The sequence below is a fragment of the Geotrypetes seraphini genome, chromosome 6 (assembly GCF_902459505.1).
Source record: "Geotrypetes seraphini chromosome 6, aGeoSer1.1, whole genome shotgun sequence".
Lineage (NCBI taxonomy): Eukaryota > Metazoa > Chordata > Amphibia > Gymnophiona > Dermophiidae > Geotrypetes > Geotrypetes seraphini.
Window position 1 is genome coordinate 201,118,190 of NC_047089.1, and position 21,583 is coordinate 201,139,772.

At 44.5% G+C, this 21,583-nt stretch overlaps 1 protein-coding gene across 4 annotated transcripts in view; it reads left to right on the forward strand.

The window, feature by feature from the left end:
• PPP2R2A (protein phosphatase 2 regulatory subunit Balpha) overlaps positions 1–21,583 on the forward strand; it is a 185,034-nt gene that overhangs the window by 132,875 nt on the left and 30,576 nt on the right. For 3 of the 4 annotated variants that reach the window (XM_033949040.1, XM_033949039.1, XM_033949038.1), the window contains one exon: positions 17,490–17,655. In XM_033949040.1, coding sequence (XP_033804931.1) covers positions 17,490–17,655 — 166 coding nt within the window. Of the gene's footprint in view, positions 1–10,347; positions 10,461–17,489; positions 17,656–21,583 lie in introns of all 4 variants that reach the window. The other variant, XM_033949041.1, reaches the window with a different exon arrangement.

Sequence of the window (21,583 nt, forward strand, 5' to 3'; positions counted from 1 at the left end):
AGCAATAAAGTTCATGATCTGATGTTAGAGGCAGATCTAGATATTGTCGCTATCACAGAGACATGGTTCAGTGAATTACATAGATGGGATGCAAACATACCGGGATATAATCTTTTTAGGAAGGACAGAGATGGTCAAAAAGGTGGAGGAGTAGCTTTCTATGTAAAGATCAATATCCAAGCGATCGAAATGCAAGGGACCTGGGAAGAGGAAGAAGCGATATGGATCGCTCTGAAAAGAGAAGATGGAACTTCTATCTATGTGGGTGTAGTCTACAGACCTCCGACTCAATCACAGCAAATTGATAAGGATCTGATTGTGGATATCCAAAAGTTTGGAAGGAAAGAGGAGGTGCTGCTGTTGGGAGATTTCAACCTGCCGGATGCGGATTGGAATGTTCTGTCTGCGGAATCGGAAAGAAGTAGGGAGATTGTGGATGAGTTTCAAGAAGCTCTGCTCAGACAAATGGTGACGGAACCCACGAGGGAAAAGGCGATATTGGATCTGGTCCTCACAAATGGAGAGAGTATCTCTAATGTTCGAGTGGGTGCTCACCTGTGAAGTAGCAATCATCAAACGTTTTGGTTTTATATAACGGCTAAAGTGGAGAGTGGCCGCACGATACTTAAAGTCCTAAATTTCAAATGTACGGACTTTAATGCAATGGGAGAGTACTAGAAGAAAGAGCTGTTAGGATGGGAGGACATAAGAGAAGTGGAAAGACAGTGGTCTAAGCTGAAAGGAGCGATAAAAATGGCTACGGAACTTTATTTGAAGAAAATAAATAATAACAAGAGAAAAAGGAAACCGATATGGTTCTCCAAACTAGTGGCGGAGAAAATAAAGGCGAAAAAGTTGGCGTTCGTGTAATATTAAAAAAACCAAGAAGAGGAGTGCAGAAAGGACTACAGGGTGAAACTGAAAGAAGCCAAGAGAGAGATACGTCTGGCGGAAGAACAAATTGCTAAAAAAAAATTTTTAGATATATTAGTGAAAGGAAGAAGATGAAAAATGGAATTGCTAAACTAAAAGATGCTGGGAACCGATATGAGGAGAGTGATGAGGAAAAAGCAAATGTGCTAAACAAATACTTCTGTTCTGTGTTCACAGAAGAAAATCCTGGAGAAGGACCGAGATTGTCTGGCAAAGTTACACGAGAAAATGGAGTAGATTCTGCGCCTTTCATGGAGGAGAGTGTTTATGAGTAACTTGAAAAACTGAAGGTGGGCAAAGCAATGGGACCAGACGGGATCCATCCCAGGATACTAAGGGAGCTCAGAGAGGTTCTGGCGAGTCCTATTAAAGACTTGTTCAACAAATCTCTGGAGACAGGAGTGGTTCCTGGGGATTGGAGGAGAGCGGATGTGGTCCCTATTCACAAAAGTGGTCACAGGGATGAAGCAGGAAACTACAGACCTGTGAGCCTCACTTCAGTTGTTGGAAAAATAATGGAAGTGTTGCTGAAACAAAAAATAGTGTACTTCCTTGAATCTAATGGGTTACAGGATCCGAGGCAACATGGCTTTACAAAAGGTAAATCGTGCCAAACGAACCTGATTGAATTTTTTGATTGGGTGACCAGAGAGCTGGATCAAGGACATATGCTAGATGTAATTTATTTAGATTTCAGCAAAGCCTTTGATACGGTTCCTCTTAGGAGGTTGTTGAACAAACTTGAAGGGCTGAAGTTAGGACCCAAAGTGGTGAACTGGATTAAAAACTGGCTGTCGGACAGATGCCAGAGGGTGGTGGTTAATGGAAGTCGCTCAGAGGAAGGAAAGGTGAGTAGTGGAGTCCCTCAGGATTCGGTGCAGGGGCTGATCCTGTTCAATATGTTTGTCAGTGACATTGCTAAAGGGTTAGAAGGAAAAGTGTGCCTTTTTGCAGATGATACCAAGATTTGTAACAGAGTAGACACCGAAGAGGGAATGGAAAATATGAAAAAGGATCTGCAAAAGTTAGAGGAATGGTCTAATGCCTGGCAACTAAAATTCAATGCAAAGAAATGCAGAGTAATGCATTTGGGGATTAATAATTGGAAGGAACCTTATATGCTGGGATATGAGAAGCTGATATGCACAGACGGGGAGAGGGTCCTTGGGGTGAAAGTGTCCAAAGATCTAAAGGCGAAAAAACAGTGTGACAAGGCAGTGGCTGCTGCCAGAAGTATGCTGGGCTGTATAAATAGAGGCGTAGCTAGTAGAAGGAAGAAGGTGTTGATGCCTTTGTACAAGTCATTGGTAAGGCTCCACTTAGCTCCACTTGGAGACTGTATCTGGCGAAGGATGTAAGAAGACTTGAAGTGGTCCAGAGGAGGGCGACGAAAATGATAGGAGGCTTGCGCCAGAAGACGTATGAGGAGAGACTGGAAGCCCTGAATATGTATATCCTAGAGGAAAGGAGGGACAGGGGAGATATGATTCAGATGTTCAGATACTTGAAGGGTATTAACGTAGAACAAAATCTTTTCCAGAGAAAGGAAAATGGTAAATCAGAGGACATAATTTGAGGTTAAGGGGTGGTAGATTCAAGAGCAATGTTAGGAAATTCTACTTTACGGAGAGGGTGGTGGATGCCTGGAATGCGCTCCCGAGAGAGGTGGTGGAGAGGAAAACGGTGACTGAGTTCAAAGAAGCGTGGGATGAACACAGAGGATCTAGAATCAGAAAATAATATTAAATATTGTACTAAGGCCAGTACTGGGCAGACTTGCACGGTCTGTGTCTGTATTTGGCCATTTGGGGAAGGATGGGCTGGAGAGGGCTTCAATGGCTGGGAGTGTTTAGATGGGATGGAGTAGGTTTTAACGGAGATTTCGGCAGTAGGAACCCAAGCACAGTACCGGTAGAGCTTTGGATTCTTGCCCAGAAATAGCTAAGAAGAAAAAATTAAAAAAAATTTAAATTGAATCAGGTTGGGCAGACTGGATTGACCATTTGGGTCTTTATCTGCCGTCATCTACTATGTTACTATGTATTTCCTATGTTTAATAACAAAGCAGAACAAAATTGTAGTGTTGGGGATTTTGCCCCATTTCCTTCCTTCCACTTACAGTATGTCTTTTATTTTATTTAATTTGTTTTCTATTCCATTGTCCCCAAGGAGCTCAGGACAGGTTACAGGTTAACATACATAATATACAGTTAACAGGTTACATTTGCCATAGTTATAGTACAATTTTTTGTTTGTTTTATACAAGATTTTGTTCGTACATGACACATACTAGGGATCTAATACCCATATCTGTAATACTGTATACAGTTTATAGGTTAAAATTGTCATAGTTACAGTACAAGTTTTTATCCTAACACAACATATGGAGGATCTTGTTTCAATATACATTTCTTTGTAATCTATTAGTTGTGGGGGTTAGGTGAACATAGAAACATAGAAATTGACGGCAGAAAAGGGCTATAGCCCATCGAGTCTGCCCATACCAATGACCCACTCCCTGATTCTTACTCTCCTAGAGATCCCACATGAATATCCCATTTTCTCTTGAAATCTAACACGCTGCTGGCCTCAATCACCCTCTGAGGCAGCTCGTTCCAATGATCTACCACCCTTTCAGTGAAGAAGTACTTCCTCGCATCACCCTGAAATTTCCCTCCCCTGATTTTCAGCGAGTGTCCTCTGGTTACTGAGGGCCCTGTAAGACTGAAGATATCATCTTTCACCTCTATACGCCCAGTAATATACTTAAAGGTCTCAATCATGTCCCCTCTCTCTCTTCGCTCCTCCAGTGAGTACATCCGCAGTCTTTTTAACCTTTCTTCATACGTGAGTTCTCCGAGCCCCAAAACCATCCTGGTAGCCATTCGCTGAACCGACTCAATTCTCAACACATCTTTTCGGTAGTGTGGTCTCCAGAATTGAACACAATACTCGAGATGAGGTCTCACCATGGATCTGTACAGCGGCATTATGACTTCAGGTTTTCTGCTGACAAAACCCCTACGGATACAGCCCATCATTTGTCTTGCCTTGGACGATGCCTTCTCTACTTGATTGGCAGCCTTCATATCGTCGCTAATGATCACTCCTAAATCACGTTCCACCGTGGTCCTGGACAAGGTTTCACCATTTAGTGTGTAAGTTCTGTGTGGATTTTTTTTGCCTAGGTGCATTACTTTACATTTTTTAGCATTGAAGCCCAGCTGCCAAGTTGATGACCACTGTTCAAGCTGTCTTAGGTCCTGCGTCATAGAGTCAGGCACACTGCTTTTGCCAACTATGTTGCATAGTTTGGCATCGTCGGCAAACAGTGATACTTTTCCTCTAAGTCCTTGGGTCAAATCTCCTATGAATAGATTGAATAGAATCGGCCCTAAGACAGAGCCCTGAGGTACTCCACTCATCACTGCTGACGTTTTGGAGGGGGTACCGTTTACCATCACCCTTTGAAGCCTACCATCTAGCCAATCCCTTACCCATGTTGTGAATGTATCCCCTAATCCCATCGATTTTAGTTTGTTCAACAGCCTGCGGTGTGGAACGCTATCAAAAGCTTTGCTGAAGTCCAAGTATATCACGTCAAGGGACTCACCGGCATCCAGATGACTGGTCACCCAATCAAAGAAGTCAATCAGATTAGATTGGCAGGACCTTCCCCTGGTGAATCCGTGTTGATGTGGATCACGTAGATTTTCTTCATCTAGAATTTTGTCAAGTTCATGTTTGATCAGTGTTTCCATGAGTTTGCACACTATGGATGTAAGACTCACCGGTCTGTAATTTCCTGTCTCCGTTCTGCAGCCCTTTTTGTGGAGTGGAATTACGTTAGCTGTTTTCCAGTCTAGGGGTACTACTCCCGTGCGCATGGAAAGATTGAAGAGTACAGATAGTGGTTCAGCCAGAACTTCACTCAGCTCTCTGAGTACTCTGGGGTGTAGATTGTCTGGCCCCATAGCTTTGTCTACTTTGAGTCTTGAAAGTTCGTGGTAGACATTACTAGGTGTAAACTCGTAATCACGAAACAGGTCATTTTGGCTGTTTCTTATTTGTAGTTGCGGACCATCTCCCGGTGCTTCACAGGTGAATACTGAGCAGAAGTATTCGTTTAGCAGTTCTGCTTTGGTAGTATCAGATTCTACATAGTTTCCATCTGATTTCCTAAGGCGTTCTATTCCATTTTTGTTTCTCTTCCTGTCGCTAATGTACCTGAAGAAGGATTTGTCCCCTTTTTTAATGTTCCGTGCTAGATCTTCCTCTGTTTGAAGTTTGGCTTCCCTGACTGCCTTTTTGACAGCCTTAGATCTAGCCAGATAGTCTTCTTTTGCCTCCCTTTTCCCCAGATGTTTGTAGGTAATAAATGTTTCTTTTTTCATTTTAATGAGGTCCGAAATTTCCTTGTTGAACCATTGTGGTTTTTTGTTTCTCCGGCGTTTGCTTACTGTTTTTACGTAGCGGCTAGATGCTTCGTTCAGGATGGATTTTAGGTTTGACCACATAGTTTCCGGATTGTCAGTTTCTGCATGGTTTTGCAGCTTTTGATGGACAAAGTCTCTCATGTGGTCGAAATCTGCCTCCCTAAAGTTGAGGACCCTCGTTGCTGTGTTTGATTTAGAGAAGCCTTTCCTGAGGTTGAGCCATACCATGTTGTGGTCACTGGAGGCCAGCGTGTCTCCCACTGATACTTCCGAGACACTGTCTCCATTTGTGAGTACCAGGTCCAGTATTGCTTTTTCCCTGGTGGGCTCTAATACCATTTGTTTTAGTTGTGCACCCTTAATGGAGGTTATTATTCTTTTGCTACCGCTCGTAGTTGCTGAGAGGGTGTTCCAGTCTGCATCTGGCATGTTGAAGTCGCCTAACAGTACTGTGTCACCACGCAAAGTGATGTTCTCTATGTCCTCAATCAATTCTTTGTCTTTGTCTTCCTTTTGTCTCGGAGGCCTGTATACCACACCGAGGTAAAGGCATTTTTCGTTCCCTCTGGTCAGGTTTACCCAAAGTGATTCCCCTGTGTATCTAACCTCTGTGATCCTGGTAGTTTTGATATTATCCTTAGTGTATAGTGCTACCCCCCCTCCTAATTTGCTTTCTCTGTCCCGACGAAGTAGATTGTAGCCTGGTATAACCATATCCCACCCATGCGAGTCTGTGAACCAGGTCTCGGATATCGCTACTATGTCAAGGTCTGCATTCCTTATTTCTGTTTCTAGTTCCAGGATTTTGTTGCCCAAGCTGTGTGCATTAACATACATTGCTCTCCAAATTTGTGATGATATGCCTATCCCCGTTAGTGTACTTGCTTTAGGCTCAGAAGTGTGTATACTATGGGTACTTACCTTAGGCTCGGAAGTGTGGGTTTTACTTGCTTCTCCAGGATGGATCCTTACTGCTCTGGTATGTATGTGTGAACCCTCCCCCAACTTACCTAGTTTAAAGCCTTCCGAAGTAGATGTGCTAGTCGATGTCCAAAAACTTTCTTGCCTCTCTTTGTTAGGTGAAGTCCATCAGGTCCCTGTAGTCCTTGTAGCGCTGCTCCGTGGTCAAGGAATCCAAAGTTCGTCTCTAAACACCATTCGCGAAGCCACTCGTTGGTCCTATGGATGCGCTCCTCTCTGTCTCTGCCTTTGTCTCTTACCGGGAGGATTGATGAGAAGACCACCTGTGCTCCTGTCTGCTTTAGCTTCCTTCCCAGGGCCTCGAAGTCTTTAGGGATGCTGTCTGATGTGCTTCTGGCAGTATCGTTGGTACCTACATGAATGAGAAACATAGGGAAATGGTCAGTAGGTTTTAGAAGTTTGTCTATACTGTTGGTGATGTCGCGGATCCTGGCTCCAGGGAGACAGCAGACCTCCCTCGACTGCAAATCTGGTCTGCAAATTGGTCCTTCGGTGCCTCTTAGCATGGAGTCTCCGATGACCACCACTCTACGCTCCTTCCGAGGGGGGGTGGATCGAGCAGCGAGAATTGCAGCCGGTGTTCTGTGTTCGGAATCCTCCTCTGCTTCATCCTCGTCAGTTCCTTCTTGAAGGACGTGAAATCTGTTTTTCAGGGAAAGTTGTGGCGTTGGTGTTGAACTGCCCTGTTTGAGAGAAAAAGAAGAAGAAGGTGAGAATGGGGGGGGATTTCTTTGCTTGCCAGTAGAAGAGGTTACCAGCTGCCAGGGACCGGCATCTCCAATCATTTCCTGTATTCCGATCGTTGAGTTTAGAGTTGTAGGTTTGGGAGTGCCAAGGATGGTCTTGTCGAGGCTTCGTTCTGCGATGTGAGACAATTCCTGGATGGCTTCGTCGATGAAGGCCTCATCCTCCCTGATGCACCTCAGGCGTTTCACCTCCTCCCTGAGGCTCCGCAGTTCCTGCATAACGTCCTCGTCCGCTTCTACCTGTTCCATCTCGTCTGTCTGCGTAGAGATCGAGGCATACCGTGGGAGGGGGGTGACCTCGGTCAGCACTGAGACATCTGTTCCCTGCTCAGTGGCACTCTCTGTCTTCTGTGTGGAGTCCTTGGCCATCCCCCGGGTGTCTTCAGATGCTGGATTGTTGAGCTTGATAGTAGTCTTGGCGCTCCTTGTTCTCCCTGCCATTTCTACAAGGAAAAGAAAAGAGAAAACAAATGTGAGTCAAGGAAAGAGTGTGTTTGCCTGTGTGCTTGTTTGCGTGTGATAAAGGGGAGTATCTGTTTTTGTGTGGGAAGAGTGGAGTGTATCTGGTTCAAAGTGGTAGGGCTATGTTTAGAGGCCCCTCTTGAGGCCCTTCGCAAAGGCGCTCTCGCTAAGGTGAGCGCCTTTGCCGCTCGCCTTCGCCGCGCGCCGAACGGCTGTGCGCCGTTGGCTCGCCTCCTTTTATGGAGGAGCCCGGTCGCACGCTACTGATGCGGTGGGGTGGGCGGAGCTAACTCGCCGCTGCCCCGAAGTCTCTCTGCTTGTGCGGGCGCTTCTTCCCTCTCCCAGCGCCTCGCACAGCTCTTCTCCCCCTCTGCCTTGCTGCCTGCTGGTAAAAGTTAACCGCTAGCAGTAGCGGCGCCCGATGGCTCGCCTCCTTTTATGGAGGAGCCCGGTCGCACGCTACTGATGCGGTGGGGTGGGCGGAGCTAACTCGCCGCTGCCCCGAAGTCTCTCTGCTTGTGCGGGCGCTTCTTCCCTCTCCCAGCGCCTCGCACAGCTCTTCTCCCCCTCTGCCTTGCTGCCTGCTGGTAAAAGTTAACCGCTAGCAGTAGCGGCGCCCGATGGCTCGCCTCCTTTTATGGAGGAGCCCGGTCGCACGCTACTGATGCGGTGGGGTGGGCGGAGCTAACTCGCCGCTGCCCCGAAGTCTCTCTGCTTGTGCGGGCGCTTCTTCCCTCTCCCAGCGCCTCGCACAGCTCTTCTCCCCCTCTGCCTTGCTGCCTGCTGGTAAAAGTTAACCGCTAGCAGCAAGGCTATATTTTTATTGCTTTTCTAAAGTTGAGGATCTCTTCAAGGGATCTTATCTGCACGGGCAGTTGATTCTAGAGGGTCATTATGAAGTGGGAGTAGGAATGTCATTTGGCGGTTTGCAGCTGATGGGCATGGCCAGGGGGTATTTTGAGGTGTATTTCATCCTGGGAGCAGAAGGACCTGTTCGGCATGTACAGCAGAAGCTTGGCTGTCACGTAGCCCAGTGCCATGTGGTATAAGAACTTAAACGCTAGCATAAGGCCCTTGAAGACACAACATTTGGTTACGGGCAGCCAGTGAGCCAACGATAGAGCCTGTGAGACTGGGTCATGGGGATGGAGGTTCTTTAGAAGTCTGATTGCCACGTATGTTCTTCGCTGTGAGACCGTTGAATAGGGCATTGCAATAGTCCATGCGGGAGAGGACTAAGGCATAGAATAGCTGGGTGAAGTCAGACTCAGAAAAGTAGTTCCTTATTTTTCAGTGTTGTCACAGGTAGTAAAATGAGGAAGATACGATACCACCTGAGAGATGTGATCAGAGAGCGATAGGTTGGAATCAAGGAGTATTCCTAGGCTGTGCACTTGAAATTTTGCAGTTATGGTAGTTGAGTCCCACTGTAGAGGGATGGATGTTGTTACAGTGTTCTTTGCGGATATAAAGGAGTTCCGTCTTGGAGGCATTTAGTTTTAATTTGTTGACTGACATCCAGTTTTTGATATCTGAGAGGCAATTCAGGAGTTTCATGATATGAGTGTCACAAGTTTTTCCAAGCGGTAGGAGAGCAGAGATTGTGACATTAGTATTTGAAGATAGTGTAATTATGAATGACTATGGTGGCAAGGCTTGGGTTCTAGAGCCTTGGTCTGTATCTCTGTAGTAATACTCTTAAGGCAATCCCAGTTGATTGTTTTGGTGTGGCTGGTGGTAACTGTGTACAATAGATAAGTCCTTCCAGCCTTTTTCAAGGTTTATTTGTGTAGCTTAAGTTTGAGTTTGTGGCAATTAATTAAAGATAAATGGGTGGAGAGAGTGACTAGATGGAGTCATTGGGCAGTGTTGTAGCTTGAGCTCTTAGTTTTAGGTTATTTTGCAGTATCTTTTTTGGTGGTATAGCTAGTTTCAGGTGTGTGTAGTAGTTAAGGTGGTGAGGAGGTAGTTTGGTAAGGATTGATAGTGCAAGCCTTAATTAGTGTTAATTTGTAGTTGTGGGTGTATAAGTATAATGCGAGCCTAGGGATGGATGGGCATAGGCCTCAGGTCTGTGAGCAAGATGTAGCTTGGAAACTATCTCTAAAAAGGAGTCCTGGAAGTCAGTATATATTAGACATCCATGATTCAAGTCAGAGAGAGACAGGTATAGGTAGATTGAAATGAGTGCAGATTTAACAGGGAGAAGTTTGAGGGCTCCAGCAGATTTGTCAGAAAGCATTTTAGAAATCCATGATTCAAGTCAGAGAGAGACAGTGCTACTTGATTGCTTTTGTACAAACCGGGTTGGGGGGGGGGGGGGTGCAGGAGCAGCTCTCTGGGAAGGAGGTGAAGTGAAAAAAATGATTGACAGTTTTCTGTAAGCAACTTGCTAGTTCAATTACAAGACCCTAGCGTTCATGACCACTAGACACATCTACAAGAAAGAAGATTACCGAGGAAGAATTTAATTTTTCTACATGTTTGAAGTGATTAAAAAAAAAAAAATTGGAGAAGGCATCTGGCAGATTGGATAGTTCAATATATTCTTTTTTATTTTTGGCATACTGGTTAAAGCTATACCCTCAGCAACCTGGGGTTGTGGGTTCAAACCCCACACTGTTCCTTGTGACCCTGGACAAGTCACTTAATCCTCCATTACCCCAGGTACATTGTAAGCCTGCCGGGACAGATATGGAAAATGCTTGATTACCTGATTTGTAACCCGTTCTGAGCTCCTGAGCTACAAAATCAAAGAAATAAATAATGTCCCCTTTTTTACTTGAAAGGGTCAGACAAGCATAGTGAGAGAGGAGGAGAGCGATGGTGTCAACCAGCCTCTTGCAAACAGAAGATGGTAAACAGCAAAAAAGAGATGGGTGTGAAAGAGACGAGTAAAAATGTAAGCAAAGAACTACAAATTATATAATAGACTTTGATAAGTTTTGATAGCAGAAAAACTATATGGAATTTTCACTCTTTCAACTCAGCATAGGTCACTCAAAATGGCTACCTCTGTAGAGGTGGACTTAATATTTCTATCTAATGCTGCATTTTGTTTAAGGGATGAATAAGCATGTGAATAAAGGTGAGCCAGTTGATTATTGTGTATCTGGATTTTCAAATGGAATTTAACATGTACTTCAGTAATGACTTTGAGGAAATTATTGGGATTGAAGGCAGTAGCCTACTGTGGACTAAGAAAAACAGAAAATAAATGATCAGTATTCTCTAAGGAGAAGGGTAAATGGGATTTCCAAGGGATCTGTGCAAGAATGCTGCTTTTTGTCATTTACAAATGACCTGAAAAGAGGAATGAGTGAGATGATCAAATTTGCTGATGACACAAAATTATAAGAGGTTCGCAAAAAGTTGCAAAAAGATCATATGAGACTGGGACATCCAAATGACAGATGAAATTTAATGAGAAAGTAAAGTGATGCATATATAGAAGAGCAACCCAAACCATAGCTATGAGATTCAAGGTTCCAAATTAGGAGTAACCACCCAGGAATAGGATTTAGATGACATTGTTGATAATACATTGAAATCCTCTGCTCAGTGTGTACTGGTGGACAAGAAAGCAAATAGATTGTTAGGAAATATTAGGAAAAGCATGGAGAACAAAATGAAGAATATTATGATGCCTTTGTATCACTCCATGGTGTAACACATCTTGAATATTATGTGCGGTTCTAGTCACTACATCTCAAGAATGATGGTGCGGAATTTGAAAAGTTTCAGAGAAAACTGATCAAAATGATAGAGGATGAAATGTTTTCCTAATGAGGAAAGGCTAGAGACAAGGATTTTTCAGCTTGAATCAGAGGTGGTTGAGAGGGGGAGGCATGATAGGTCTATTACATACTGAGTGGAGTTGACTAGGTAGATGTGATTAGCTTATTTACTCTTTCCAAAAATACAAGGACTAGGGGGCTACTGAGTTACATTTAAAATAAATCAAAGAAAATATTTCTTTACTCAATATGTAAATAGGCTTTGGAATTTGTTGCCAAAGAATGTGGTAAAAGCAGTAGGCTTAGCAGGATTTTAAAAAGATTTGGACATGTTCTTAAGCTATTATTAAAATGGACTTGGGAAAATCCACTGCTTATTACTGAGATAAGCATCTATAATAATAAAACGCTAAGCGCGCATGCGCACTCACCGCGTGTTCCCTGAGATCTGATCTGTCCATATGCCGGCAAGAGTGCACATGCACGCTTACTACGTATCCAAAGGTGCGCTAGAGACGCGACAGGCGCGTTCGGCGGCGGGACATTTAGAGGCAGCCAGAGGGGGAAAATAAAAGTGTACCATAGTCGTCAGAGGGCGTGGGGCAGTGGTCTGGGAGTGACAGAAAAGGAGAAGCGAGAGTTGGTGTCACTCGGAGATGGCCACAGCAGCCCCTGTCACTGCCTAGGCCTCCTGGCTACTCACACGCACCCTCCCCAGGACGAACCAAGAAACAGAGCCGGCCAGGCCTCCGCGACAGACCCAAGGAGCCCAGCAACTTTCCGCCACGGCTCTTGCGCTGACCCCTCCGCCCGGGACCCGAGTCCTTTGCCTTCCCTTCCCTTTCCTTCCCGTGGTCCCAACTACGAACCTGGCGATTCCAGCAGCGTGTGCAGCAGTCTTCATACGCTGCTTCGGGCCCTACTACTGCCCTGATTTGCTCTGCCGCATCTCTGATGATGTTATCAGGGATGTGCCAGAGTAAATCAGGGCAGTAGAAGGACCTGAAGCAGCGTGTGAAGACTGCTGCACACGCTGCTGGAATCGCCAGGTTCGTTGTCAGGAAGGGAAGGGGGGGGGGCGGTGAGGGACTAAGGGAGCCGGACAGACCGCGGGAAAGGGGGGTAGAGGAAACGCTACTGCTGCTGCACAGGGAAGTGGTGTGGGGGGGAGGGAAATGGAGGGGGAGGGGATGCTGCTTTGGCTGCTGCACAGGGAAGTGGTGTGAGAGAAATGCTGCTGCATAGGAGGCAGGGAGAGAGACAGATAGATAGAAAGAAAGACAGACAGCGGGAGGAAGGGAGACAGAAAGAAAAGAAGAAAGACACAGGGGCAGGGAGATACACAGAAAGACAGACAGACAAAGAGGGACAGAGACAGACAGAAAGAAAGACAGCAGGAGGGAAAGAGAGACTGAAATAAAGACAGACAGACATATATTCTAGCACCCGTTAATATAACGGGCTAAAATACTAGTGAAATATATTTTACTTGTTTGGGATTCTGCCAGGTATTTGTGACCTGGATTGGGTACTGTTGGAAACAGGATACTGGGTTTGATGGTCCTTCGTTTTATCCCAATATGGTAATGCTTATGGAGTGGAGGAGTGGCCTAGTAGTTAGAGCAACTGCCTCAGCATCCTGAGGTTGTAAGTCCGATTCCAACTGCAGCTCCTAGTGACTCTGGGCAAGTCACATAACACTTCATTGCCCCATGTTATATTAATAAATTTGGATGTGAACAAAGCATCAGCATTGGTTGCCTCATCTTTTTCAATTAGAAGTATTAGTTTTGGTCTTAGAACTCTCCTAGAGTATTGTGTAGATAGATGTTTTCTGGCTCCAGCTCTTGTCTAAAATGTGTAAACCGCTTTGATTGTGTAAACCAGACAGAAAAAGCGGTATATCAAGTCCCATATCCTTTTACTTATCAACTTGTGTTTGAACCCTGCCAGCTCCAATAGAAGAGCTTTATATAACACAGTGGCCAAGCTCCTTGCTGACCCTGTCCCCTGCAATTTAAAATTATAAGGACCATTCTTTTTTTTTTTAATATTTTTTATTTATTTTTAAAACTTCAGTTGTGCACAAAAGATAAGAACATAAGAAGTGCCGCTGCTGGGTCAGACCAGTGGTCCATCATGCCCAGCAGTCCGCTCATGTGGCGGCCCTTTTGGTCAAAAACCAGCGCCCTAACTAAGACTAGCCCTACCAGTAGAAACTTGTCTAACTTTGTCTTGAATCCCTGGAGGGTGTTTTCCCCTATGACAGCGTTCCAGATTTCTACCACTCTCTGTCATGATGCATTTAATCAACCCTTCTACATTTCTTAATAAATGCCAAAACATATCCCCTTCCCCGGATGTGCATGTTTTCCCCAATTTATACAAATAAATCAATCTTTACAATATTTAGTTAATGGTCCCCAAACTTCCATAAATTTTTTATAAGGGCCATTCTATAACTGCGCTCCCACATTTATTTGTTACTTGTGTATGTAAGTGTACAGGATACTAGCACATAAGTGTTTATTAATGTGCATGAGTTGCAGCAAAAGAGGCAATTCAGTAAAGGGTGCCAAGTCAACAATTAAATTCCAATATTAGGACACACCTGTTTACTAGAGAGTTGCACGGGGACAGAAATCTCACCCATCCCCGCCAGGATCCTCTCCATCCCCACCCGTCCTCATCAGGATCCTCTCCGTCCCCACCCGTCCCCGCAAGGAATTACCTCCATCCCCGCCCATCCCCATAAAAAGCAGCAATTACTTCTGACAGGATCATCAATTCCACAGTTTCTTTTGTGTTTGCGCTGCTGTTTTCCTTGTGGAATCTCTTTGGTGGAATCCTTTTTTTGTTTTACTAAGGCTGACGTGTCCATTATATTATATATCCAAAGCCTTCCATCCCCATGGGAGTCCCGTGGGCCAGAGGGGTTCCCCGTGGGAGTCCCTTGGGTTAGGGGGGATTCCCGCGGGATTCCCGCGATCCCTGTTCCCATGCAGACCTCTACTGTTTACACCATATCTATAGCAGGCATAAATGCAGCTGACAGTATTCTGTGAGTTGCACGCATCACTTAGTGACACACCCATGTATGCTCTTTCAATATGAATGCTTTCATTGAAGTTACATGCTCCAACATTTAGGCGCAAATTATAAAATAACGCCTAAGCGCACTTGCATGCATACCTGCTGTTTCATACCACTTTTGGAGTACAACTGTTATTGTAGTGTGAAAGTTAAGTGCCGAATTAGTGCCTAACATTTGGCACACTATAGAAAATGAGGGGGGAAGTGACCAAGCTGTTTTCTATAAGGGTACACTTAAGTGGCATAGAGGGGCATAATCGAAAGGGACGTCTAAGTCCGTTTACGTCCATCTCGCAAGTCGTCCAAAGTTAAAAAGAGCCTAAGACACATTTTCGACAGAGATGTCCAACATTTTTTTACTTTTGAAAATCGTCTAATTATACGTCCTGCCGATCTGATCATCCAAGCCGCTAAATCGTCCATCTTTATACCACATTTCCATCCAACTTTCCGTCCAAGTCCAAAACAAGTCCTAGAACAAGCCATGTTGGATGTGGGAGGGGTCTGCAAAGTGATTGACTGCACACCCAGACATGCCACCTAAATAGTGGGGTACCTTACAGGGCACTGCTGTGAACTTCACAAAAAGGGTGCCATGGCTTCTCCTCTTCACAAAAAGGGTGCCATGGCTTCACAAAAAGGGTGCCATGGTTATACATGCTGTACGACTTAAGTCTAACCCAGCCCACGTCCTGCCCAACTCCCGCCCTCGACACGCCTCCCGAAATGCCCCGTTTAGCTTTGGATGTTGAGCGGCACTATGAAGGCCTAGGTCGTTTAGAAATACGTCCAAAACCCGTTTTTATTTTCGGCACTTGGACGTTTTTGAGAAGTGTTCGTCTAAGTGCCGACTTAGGCCGGTTTTTGGACATTTTTCTCTTTCGATTATGAAGTCCATAGTGTATACATGCAAGGAAGACATTCACGTGGGTGTCACTCACAAACATAACTTACAGAATACTATGAGTTAAATGCTATTTGCCACATTTACATGATACTCCAGGTCTATGGCTGCTGTAACTGAGCAGGTTAAATGTAAGGTGTGCTGATGCCAGCTTACGCTAGTATTGTATAACAGAATCTGAGTGTCCAGATGCCATTACACAGTTAAAAAGAGGCACCCACTTATAGAATTGTCCCATGCATACCTAACATTTACTACTGCAACAGGCTTGCTTATGACCTTTTATGACTTAGGCCCTCATTTTATAAACCCTGTTCACATTTGATACATGCTTAAACTGATACTTAAATATTTATCTTGCATAAATGTCTTAGGGCTAGATGCACTAAGCAAACCGATCGGTTTGTGAGCCCTTTGCGACCAAATTTCCCTCGAACCTCATTCATTAACGCCTGTAGCAATCCGATCTTCCCATGCAAAATAGCAAAGCGATTGATTCACTAACAATTGCTTGGCTATTTCAAATTGGGTTTTACTATTGGCAAACCCGACTGCTGCAGACATGTCGGTAACTGAATTACCAACAGGTCTGCAGGTTTTTTGACATGTCTGTCTGTCTTTTTTATTCATTTTTTTCCAGGGCACAGATATTTTGTGTGTGCTACACACACAAAATATCTGCCCCATAAAAAAAAAAAAATTAATGACAGACAGGCAGGCCTGTCAAAAATTGAACCCCCTCACACACAAACGCGCCCCTCCCCGAAGAAAATGCACCCCCCAAGCAGGAGGAATGCCAGCTCCCTCCTGCCATAAATGCTAAAAAAAACCCCACATTATAATGCTGAAGCATGGCACTCGCCCTCCCCATAACCAGCACAGCATGGCTCTCGCTCCCCCACCCCCAGCACCAAAAAGCTGGGAGCAGGAGGGGTGCTCTGTCCCTCCTGCTCCGTAGGCCTCCCACCCTCCCCCCCCCGGCCCACCCCTGATTGGACCGGCTGGCCTGCCTGCCTGCACCCACCTCCCTCCCCGTACCTTTAAAATAGTTGGGAGCAGGACTGGTGCTCGGACCGTCCTGCTCCTAGGCCAATCTTAGGGAGCAGGAGGAAAGTCCTCCTGCTCCCCCGGCCGCCGCTGCGCAATAGCGGTCTTAGGCCCTGCCCCGGCGCATCACTTGCATGCACTGCGGGGAACTGTGGCAGAGAGCAGGAGAGTCCGACAAACAGGCAAGAGAGATCGGGGCAGAGCCCTGACAGCAGTGACAGGAGGCTGCTTCTTCTGTCACTATTGTTAGGGTCTGCGCATGAGCGTGGCTTGCACATTTGCGATACCTGCTGGCAAATGGGGACGTTCCTCCAATCACCCCCATTTAAATACCATTGATTTGTGAATCAGTCAGACCTGCCCGAATCGGAAACAGAATGTTCCGATTTGGGCAGGTTAGTGAATCTACCCCTAAGTCACTATTTTACAAAGCCAGGATATGCACAAGTGGGTGCGAATGGTAAGGGGTGTGGACTGGATGTATTTTGGCAGGTCAGGGGTATGGCAGGTAAATTTCACATATTCTCTTAAATGAAGGGATTTGAGAATATTGCCTCCTTATCCCACTATAGTTCATCCCTCCCAAATGCCAAACTTGTCAGTATCTCTGACTGACAGCGTTAGGATATACATGGTTATATTTCCAGAGTTTCAGAGATAAACATGTAGGTGCCAGTACATAACTGTTTATGTTGCATTGTGGAAAATAAATAGTGTGCCAGCTTTAAATATATTGCTATTTTCTATATTTATTTTGCTAAAATGAATGTTTGTGCTGCACACCCTGTGCATTTCTTCTGTATTTTAGTAAAGGCTGCCTATCATCAGATTCTGTTCTAAAATGCTCATGAAACCTGAGACATACTGACTTACACATCTCTATTTTGACTTCTGCAACTTCTCTAAAATGAAACAGTTTTTTCTTTGTTAGTCACGCTTATCAGACCCCTGTTGCTTCTATCTTTCTTGTTTCTGTCCAACCTCTACTTTCCCCATGTGCTATTAAAGATTTTTTAATTTGTGGTATTGATAATGGAAGTAGTATACTATGTTATAGTGTGTACTTTTTCATTTGGATGTTTCTTACTGCTTTAGGCACATATCACCTATGTCCTGGTTATTCTTGTTGTATTTTTTTGTTTACCCATAGAACAAAATCCATTCTCACAGCAGAGGAGAGTACAATGTTTACAGCACCTTTCAGAGCCACGAACCAGAGTTTGACTACTTGAAAAGTTTAGAAATTGAAGAAAAAATTAATAAAATTAGATGGTTACCCCAGAAAAATGCTGCTCAGTTTTTGTTGTCTACAAATGGTAAGTAGTCTTTATTGTGAATTGCTAACAGAGCCACTGTTGATGCTATTTGTAAAAGCTTAAAATCTTTTTCTGGCGTAAAGGGTACAGGAGACTTGACAAGTGGGTTATGTATCCCCACCCATGAGTTTGTGTAGGAGTTAAATTTTCTTTGGCTCCACCACCTGCTGTAGGCTACACTCCAGCTCCTCCCCAGTTGGTCCTTCTACATGTGAGGTGAAAGAACAAGGTGGAAGATAGTTTTCTGATCTGCTCTAAGATCATTTTTATTATTTTGGGGTATTTAATCTGGATTGTCAGTCTTTCGGTGCTGCATAGGCTCCTGGGACAGCTCTGATTGTGAGAAGACAGAAACTCTCCGGATTAAGTCTGTAGCTAGCAGGGGAACCTGCCTAGTCAGCCTGCACTAACATTTTGGAGGCTTGGGAACCATTCCCCTTGTAGGAGAGCTCACTCATGGTTATCCAGATCTTGAGCGCAGGCTGTGTGGCCCCATACTAGTCCTGAGGGCTTTATCAGGTGCTGGCTGTGTTCCCCCAATTGAAGTATTTGAAGCTAGGGAGTTGGAGGTCTCGGTCACATTTATTAATTTGACTGGCAGTCTGAAGATACAAGCTTTTGGAGCCACTTACACGCTTGTCTGAGGCTAAAGTTTTCTCTGCTCTTCAGCTGGAGTCCCACCATTTTGCCTAGCACTGAAATGAGGCTTGCTGGTCTGTAATTTCCCAGATCTCTGCTGGAACCCTTTTTTAAAATCGTCGTAACATTGGCCATACTCCAATCTTCAGGTACTACAGACAATTTTAGCGACAGGTAACAGATCACTAACATCAATCAGGTCATCAATTTCATGTTTGAGTTATTTTTGTACCCTGGGATGTATACCATCCGATCCAGGTGATTTATCACTTCTTAACTTGTCGATTTGGCTTAGTATATCTTCCAGATTTATTGAGATTTCTTTCAGTTCCTCTGCATCATCACCCTTGAAAACCATTTCCAGTTCAGGTAGATCTCTTACATTTTCTTCCATAAAGACCGAAGCAAAGAATTCATTCAGCCTCTCTGCTATGGCCTTATCCTCCCGAGTGCCCCTTTTGCTCCTTGATCATCCAACGGTCCCATGGATTCCCTCACAGGTTTTCTGCTTCTTATGTACCTAAAAAAATTGTTATGAGTTTTTGCCTCTTTTGCAAATTTCTCTTCATATTCTTTCTTAGCTTTCTTTATCAATGCTTTGTATCTAACTTGCCAGTGCTTGGGTCTCTTCTTATTTTCTTCATTCAGATCCTTTTTCCATTCTTTAAAGGATGCATAGTAATTCTGTGCCTTTCCAGTGCAAATTATACCCGGCAAAGGCAGAGAAAGTTATACCCAGCGAGAGACACGCTCGCTGTGTTCTTCACCAATGTTAGGGTTAGACAAACGCAGGAGCCATTAGCTGCTTCTGGAGGCAACTGTTACATGAAATTTTCCAGGTCTTGTGGTGTATCGGAAAAAAAGTTTTCCCCCTGGGAATGAAGGCACACTCTTGCAGGGTATTGCAAAATAGCCTTAAACCCCGCCTGTATAGCATGGAACCATGAGGGGCCATCGCTCTCCTGTGCGCTGCTACAGCTGATGAAAAGTCATTATCCACATAGTTAAGGAACCACATAATCACTGACCTGGGCCTGTTGTCCTAGTCCTTGCACAGGCCAACCTGTTGTGTATGTTCTAGATGAAATGCATATGGTCCCGCGCCTACATTGAGCGCTTTCGGCAGCCATTCCTCTAGTCAGGTACGCAAGGTTCCCTCCGGTATGGATTCTGGCAATCACGAAGATTATTGCGCTGCACCCTATTCTCCTGGTCCTCCACGTTATCTGCTAATTTCAGGGCAGTGCGCTCCAAAGCTTGCATGCAGGTAGTCAAGGAATCAGACGCAGCCTCTTGCTGAACCAGCCTGTCCTCCAACTGAAGCACTCAGTTATTAAAAGCCCCTACACTGTTCTTAACCTTCTGAATAGTCATTTGCAGACTGGCAAGTTTATCATCCATGATGGTGATAAGATTCTTTTTTAATTCTTGTACTGCCATATCGTTTAGGGTCACCGTAGGAAGAACAGGCCCATTGCCGATACCAGGCCCATTCTCTGATGCCATTTTGATATGATGATGGCCTGAGGTGGTGTGAGAGCCTCACAACCCTTTATGTAGTATAACCCTCCACTGGAAAGAAGAGTCACTGTAGCCTTCCTTTCAGATAAATATTGACAAGCAAATAATACAGTTTGTATAGGAAAGGGCAGAGAAAAAAGCAGTTTATTCAGAGCAGCTCCCGGAGCCTCTTATGTTTTAGGACTCAAGTGGAAGAGGTGTCGTTGGCCTCTCATTCAATTGTTGCCAGATTTTTGAAAGGATTGTGGTTCCATTTGCCTCTGTGACAGCTGTTCCTGACATAGGATCTTACCTTGAGTTTGTAGGCCCTATGAGCCTTTGCGAGAGGCGTCTCTAATGGATCTTACCATTAAGCCGATTTTTCTAATAGTTATCACTCCAGCCAGAAGGTTTTGGAGCTACAAACTCTGTCTTGCAGAGAGTCTTCCCTCAGGTATAGGGAGGCAGGGGTTTCCCTCTGCACAGTCCTTCCTTCTGCCAAAGGTTTGGGCCTTCTACATAAATCAGGACGTCCTGACTACTTGGGTTCCATTCTGCAGGTTCGAAGAAAAGAGACAGTGTTGAAGTTGATGGATGGTAGGAGAGTCCTTCTCCATTGCCTTGAGGGGAAAAATATTTTTTTGTTTCTCAGATCATCTTTTTTGTGTTCATCTGTTCTAGTTGACTGGGAAGGCCAGCTTCAAGGCTTCTATTTCTAGATGTATTTGCATGGCAATTTTGTTGGCGTACATTGGCTGTGGTAAACAGCTGCATATCTCTTTGAGGGTGCATTCAACTAGTAGTGTGACTTCTTCATGGGCAGAGTCCTGGCTGTACATACTAGGGAGATTTGTAGGACAGCTACATGGTCCACCTTCTATACTTTTACAAAGTTTTACAGAGTGAATGTGACAGCACAAAAGGGATGCCACATTTGGGCCCTCGGTGTTGCCCCGCACTAGACTGATGTACCTTTTGCACCAGAAGGAAAGATTGGGTTTATACCTCGATAATCTTCTTTCTCGTAGAAAGGTACTGTGTGCCCTGTCAATCTTTTTCTCCTGCTTACTGTCTCAAGACAGGTATGAGTCTATAAAGGTTGGAACCTTATCTTGTCAGACATTTCTGAAGAGTAAAGAGCCATTTCTGTTGCTGAGGCAAATGAAAGTATGACAACTCCAGAAGTGTTAGTGCTAGTTGCACTCAGGTAGGTGGCCTATTCGTTCCACCTTGTTTTCCGAGCTGTTTTTTATTGACATTGTTTAACAATAATTGTTGCAGAGCATAACAGAAATGATGTGTTGGGGAGGTTCCCCATACCTCTCTTTCTTACTCGTATTTCTCCTCATAGTGGTTTACAACTGCTTTGAGACAAACTGAGGAGTTTCAACTCAGCTGTGATGGAGGCAGAACTGACAAAGGTAGATGATGTCTTTTACACAACTCGCAGTTAGAGAGGAAAATAACCCACTGGTCAAGACTGATGTACCTTTCTACCAGAAAGAAGATTATCAAGGTAAGAACCTAATCTTTCCTTCTACATTATTGTAGTTATTATCTGTATAATCTTACCATAGTGACAAGTACATCTGATTCACCTATCACTTTTGAACTGTGCGTGAAAAAAAAAGTGTTAAACCTTTGAAAACCTGTACCATAGATTTCCTAACTAATCTCTAATTTTCTTTTAATATAATCCATTATTTCAGCATTAAAGGATAAATCTTATTGTTTTGAATGAGTATTAGGAAGGTCCCTATTTTCTTATGTCTCTGTTTTAAATGGTATT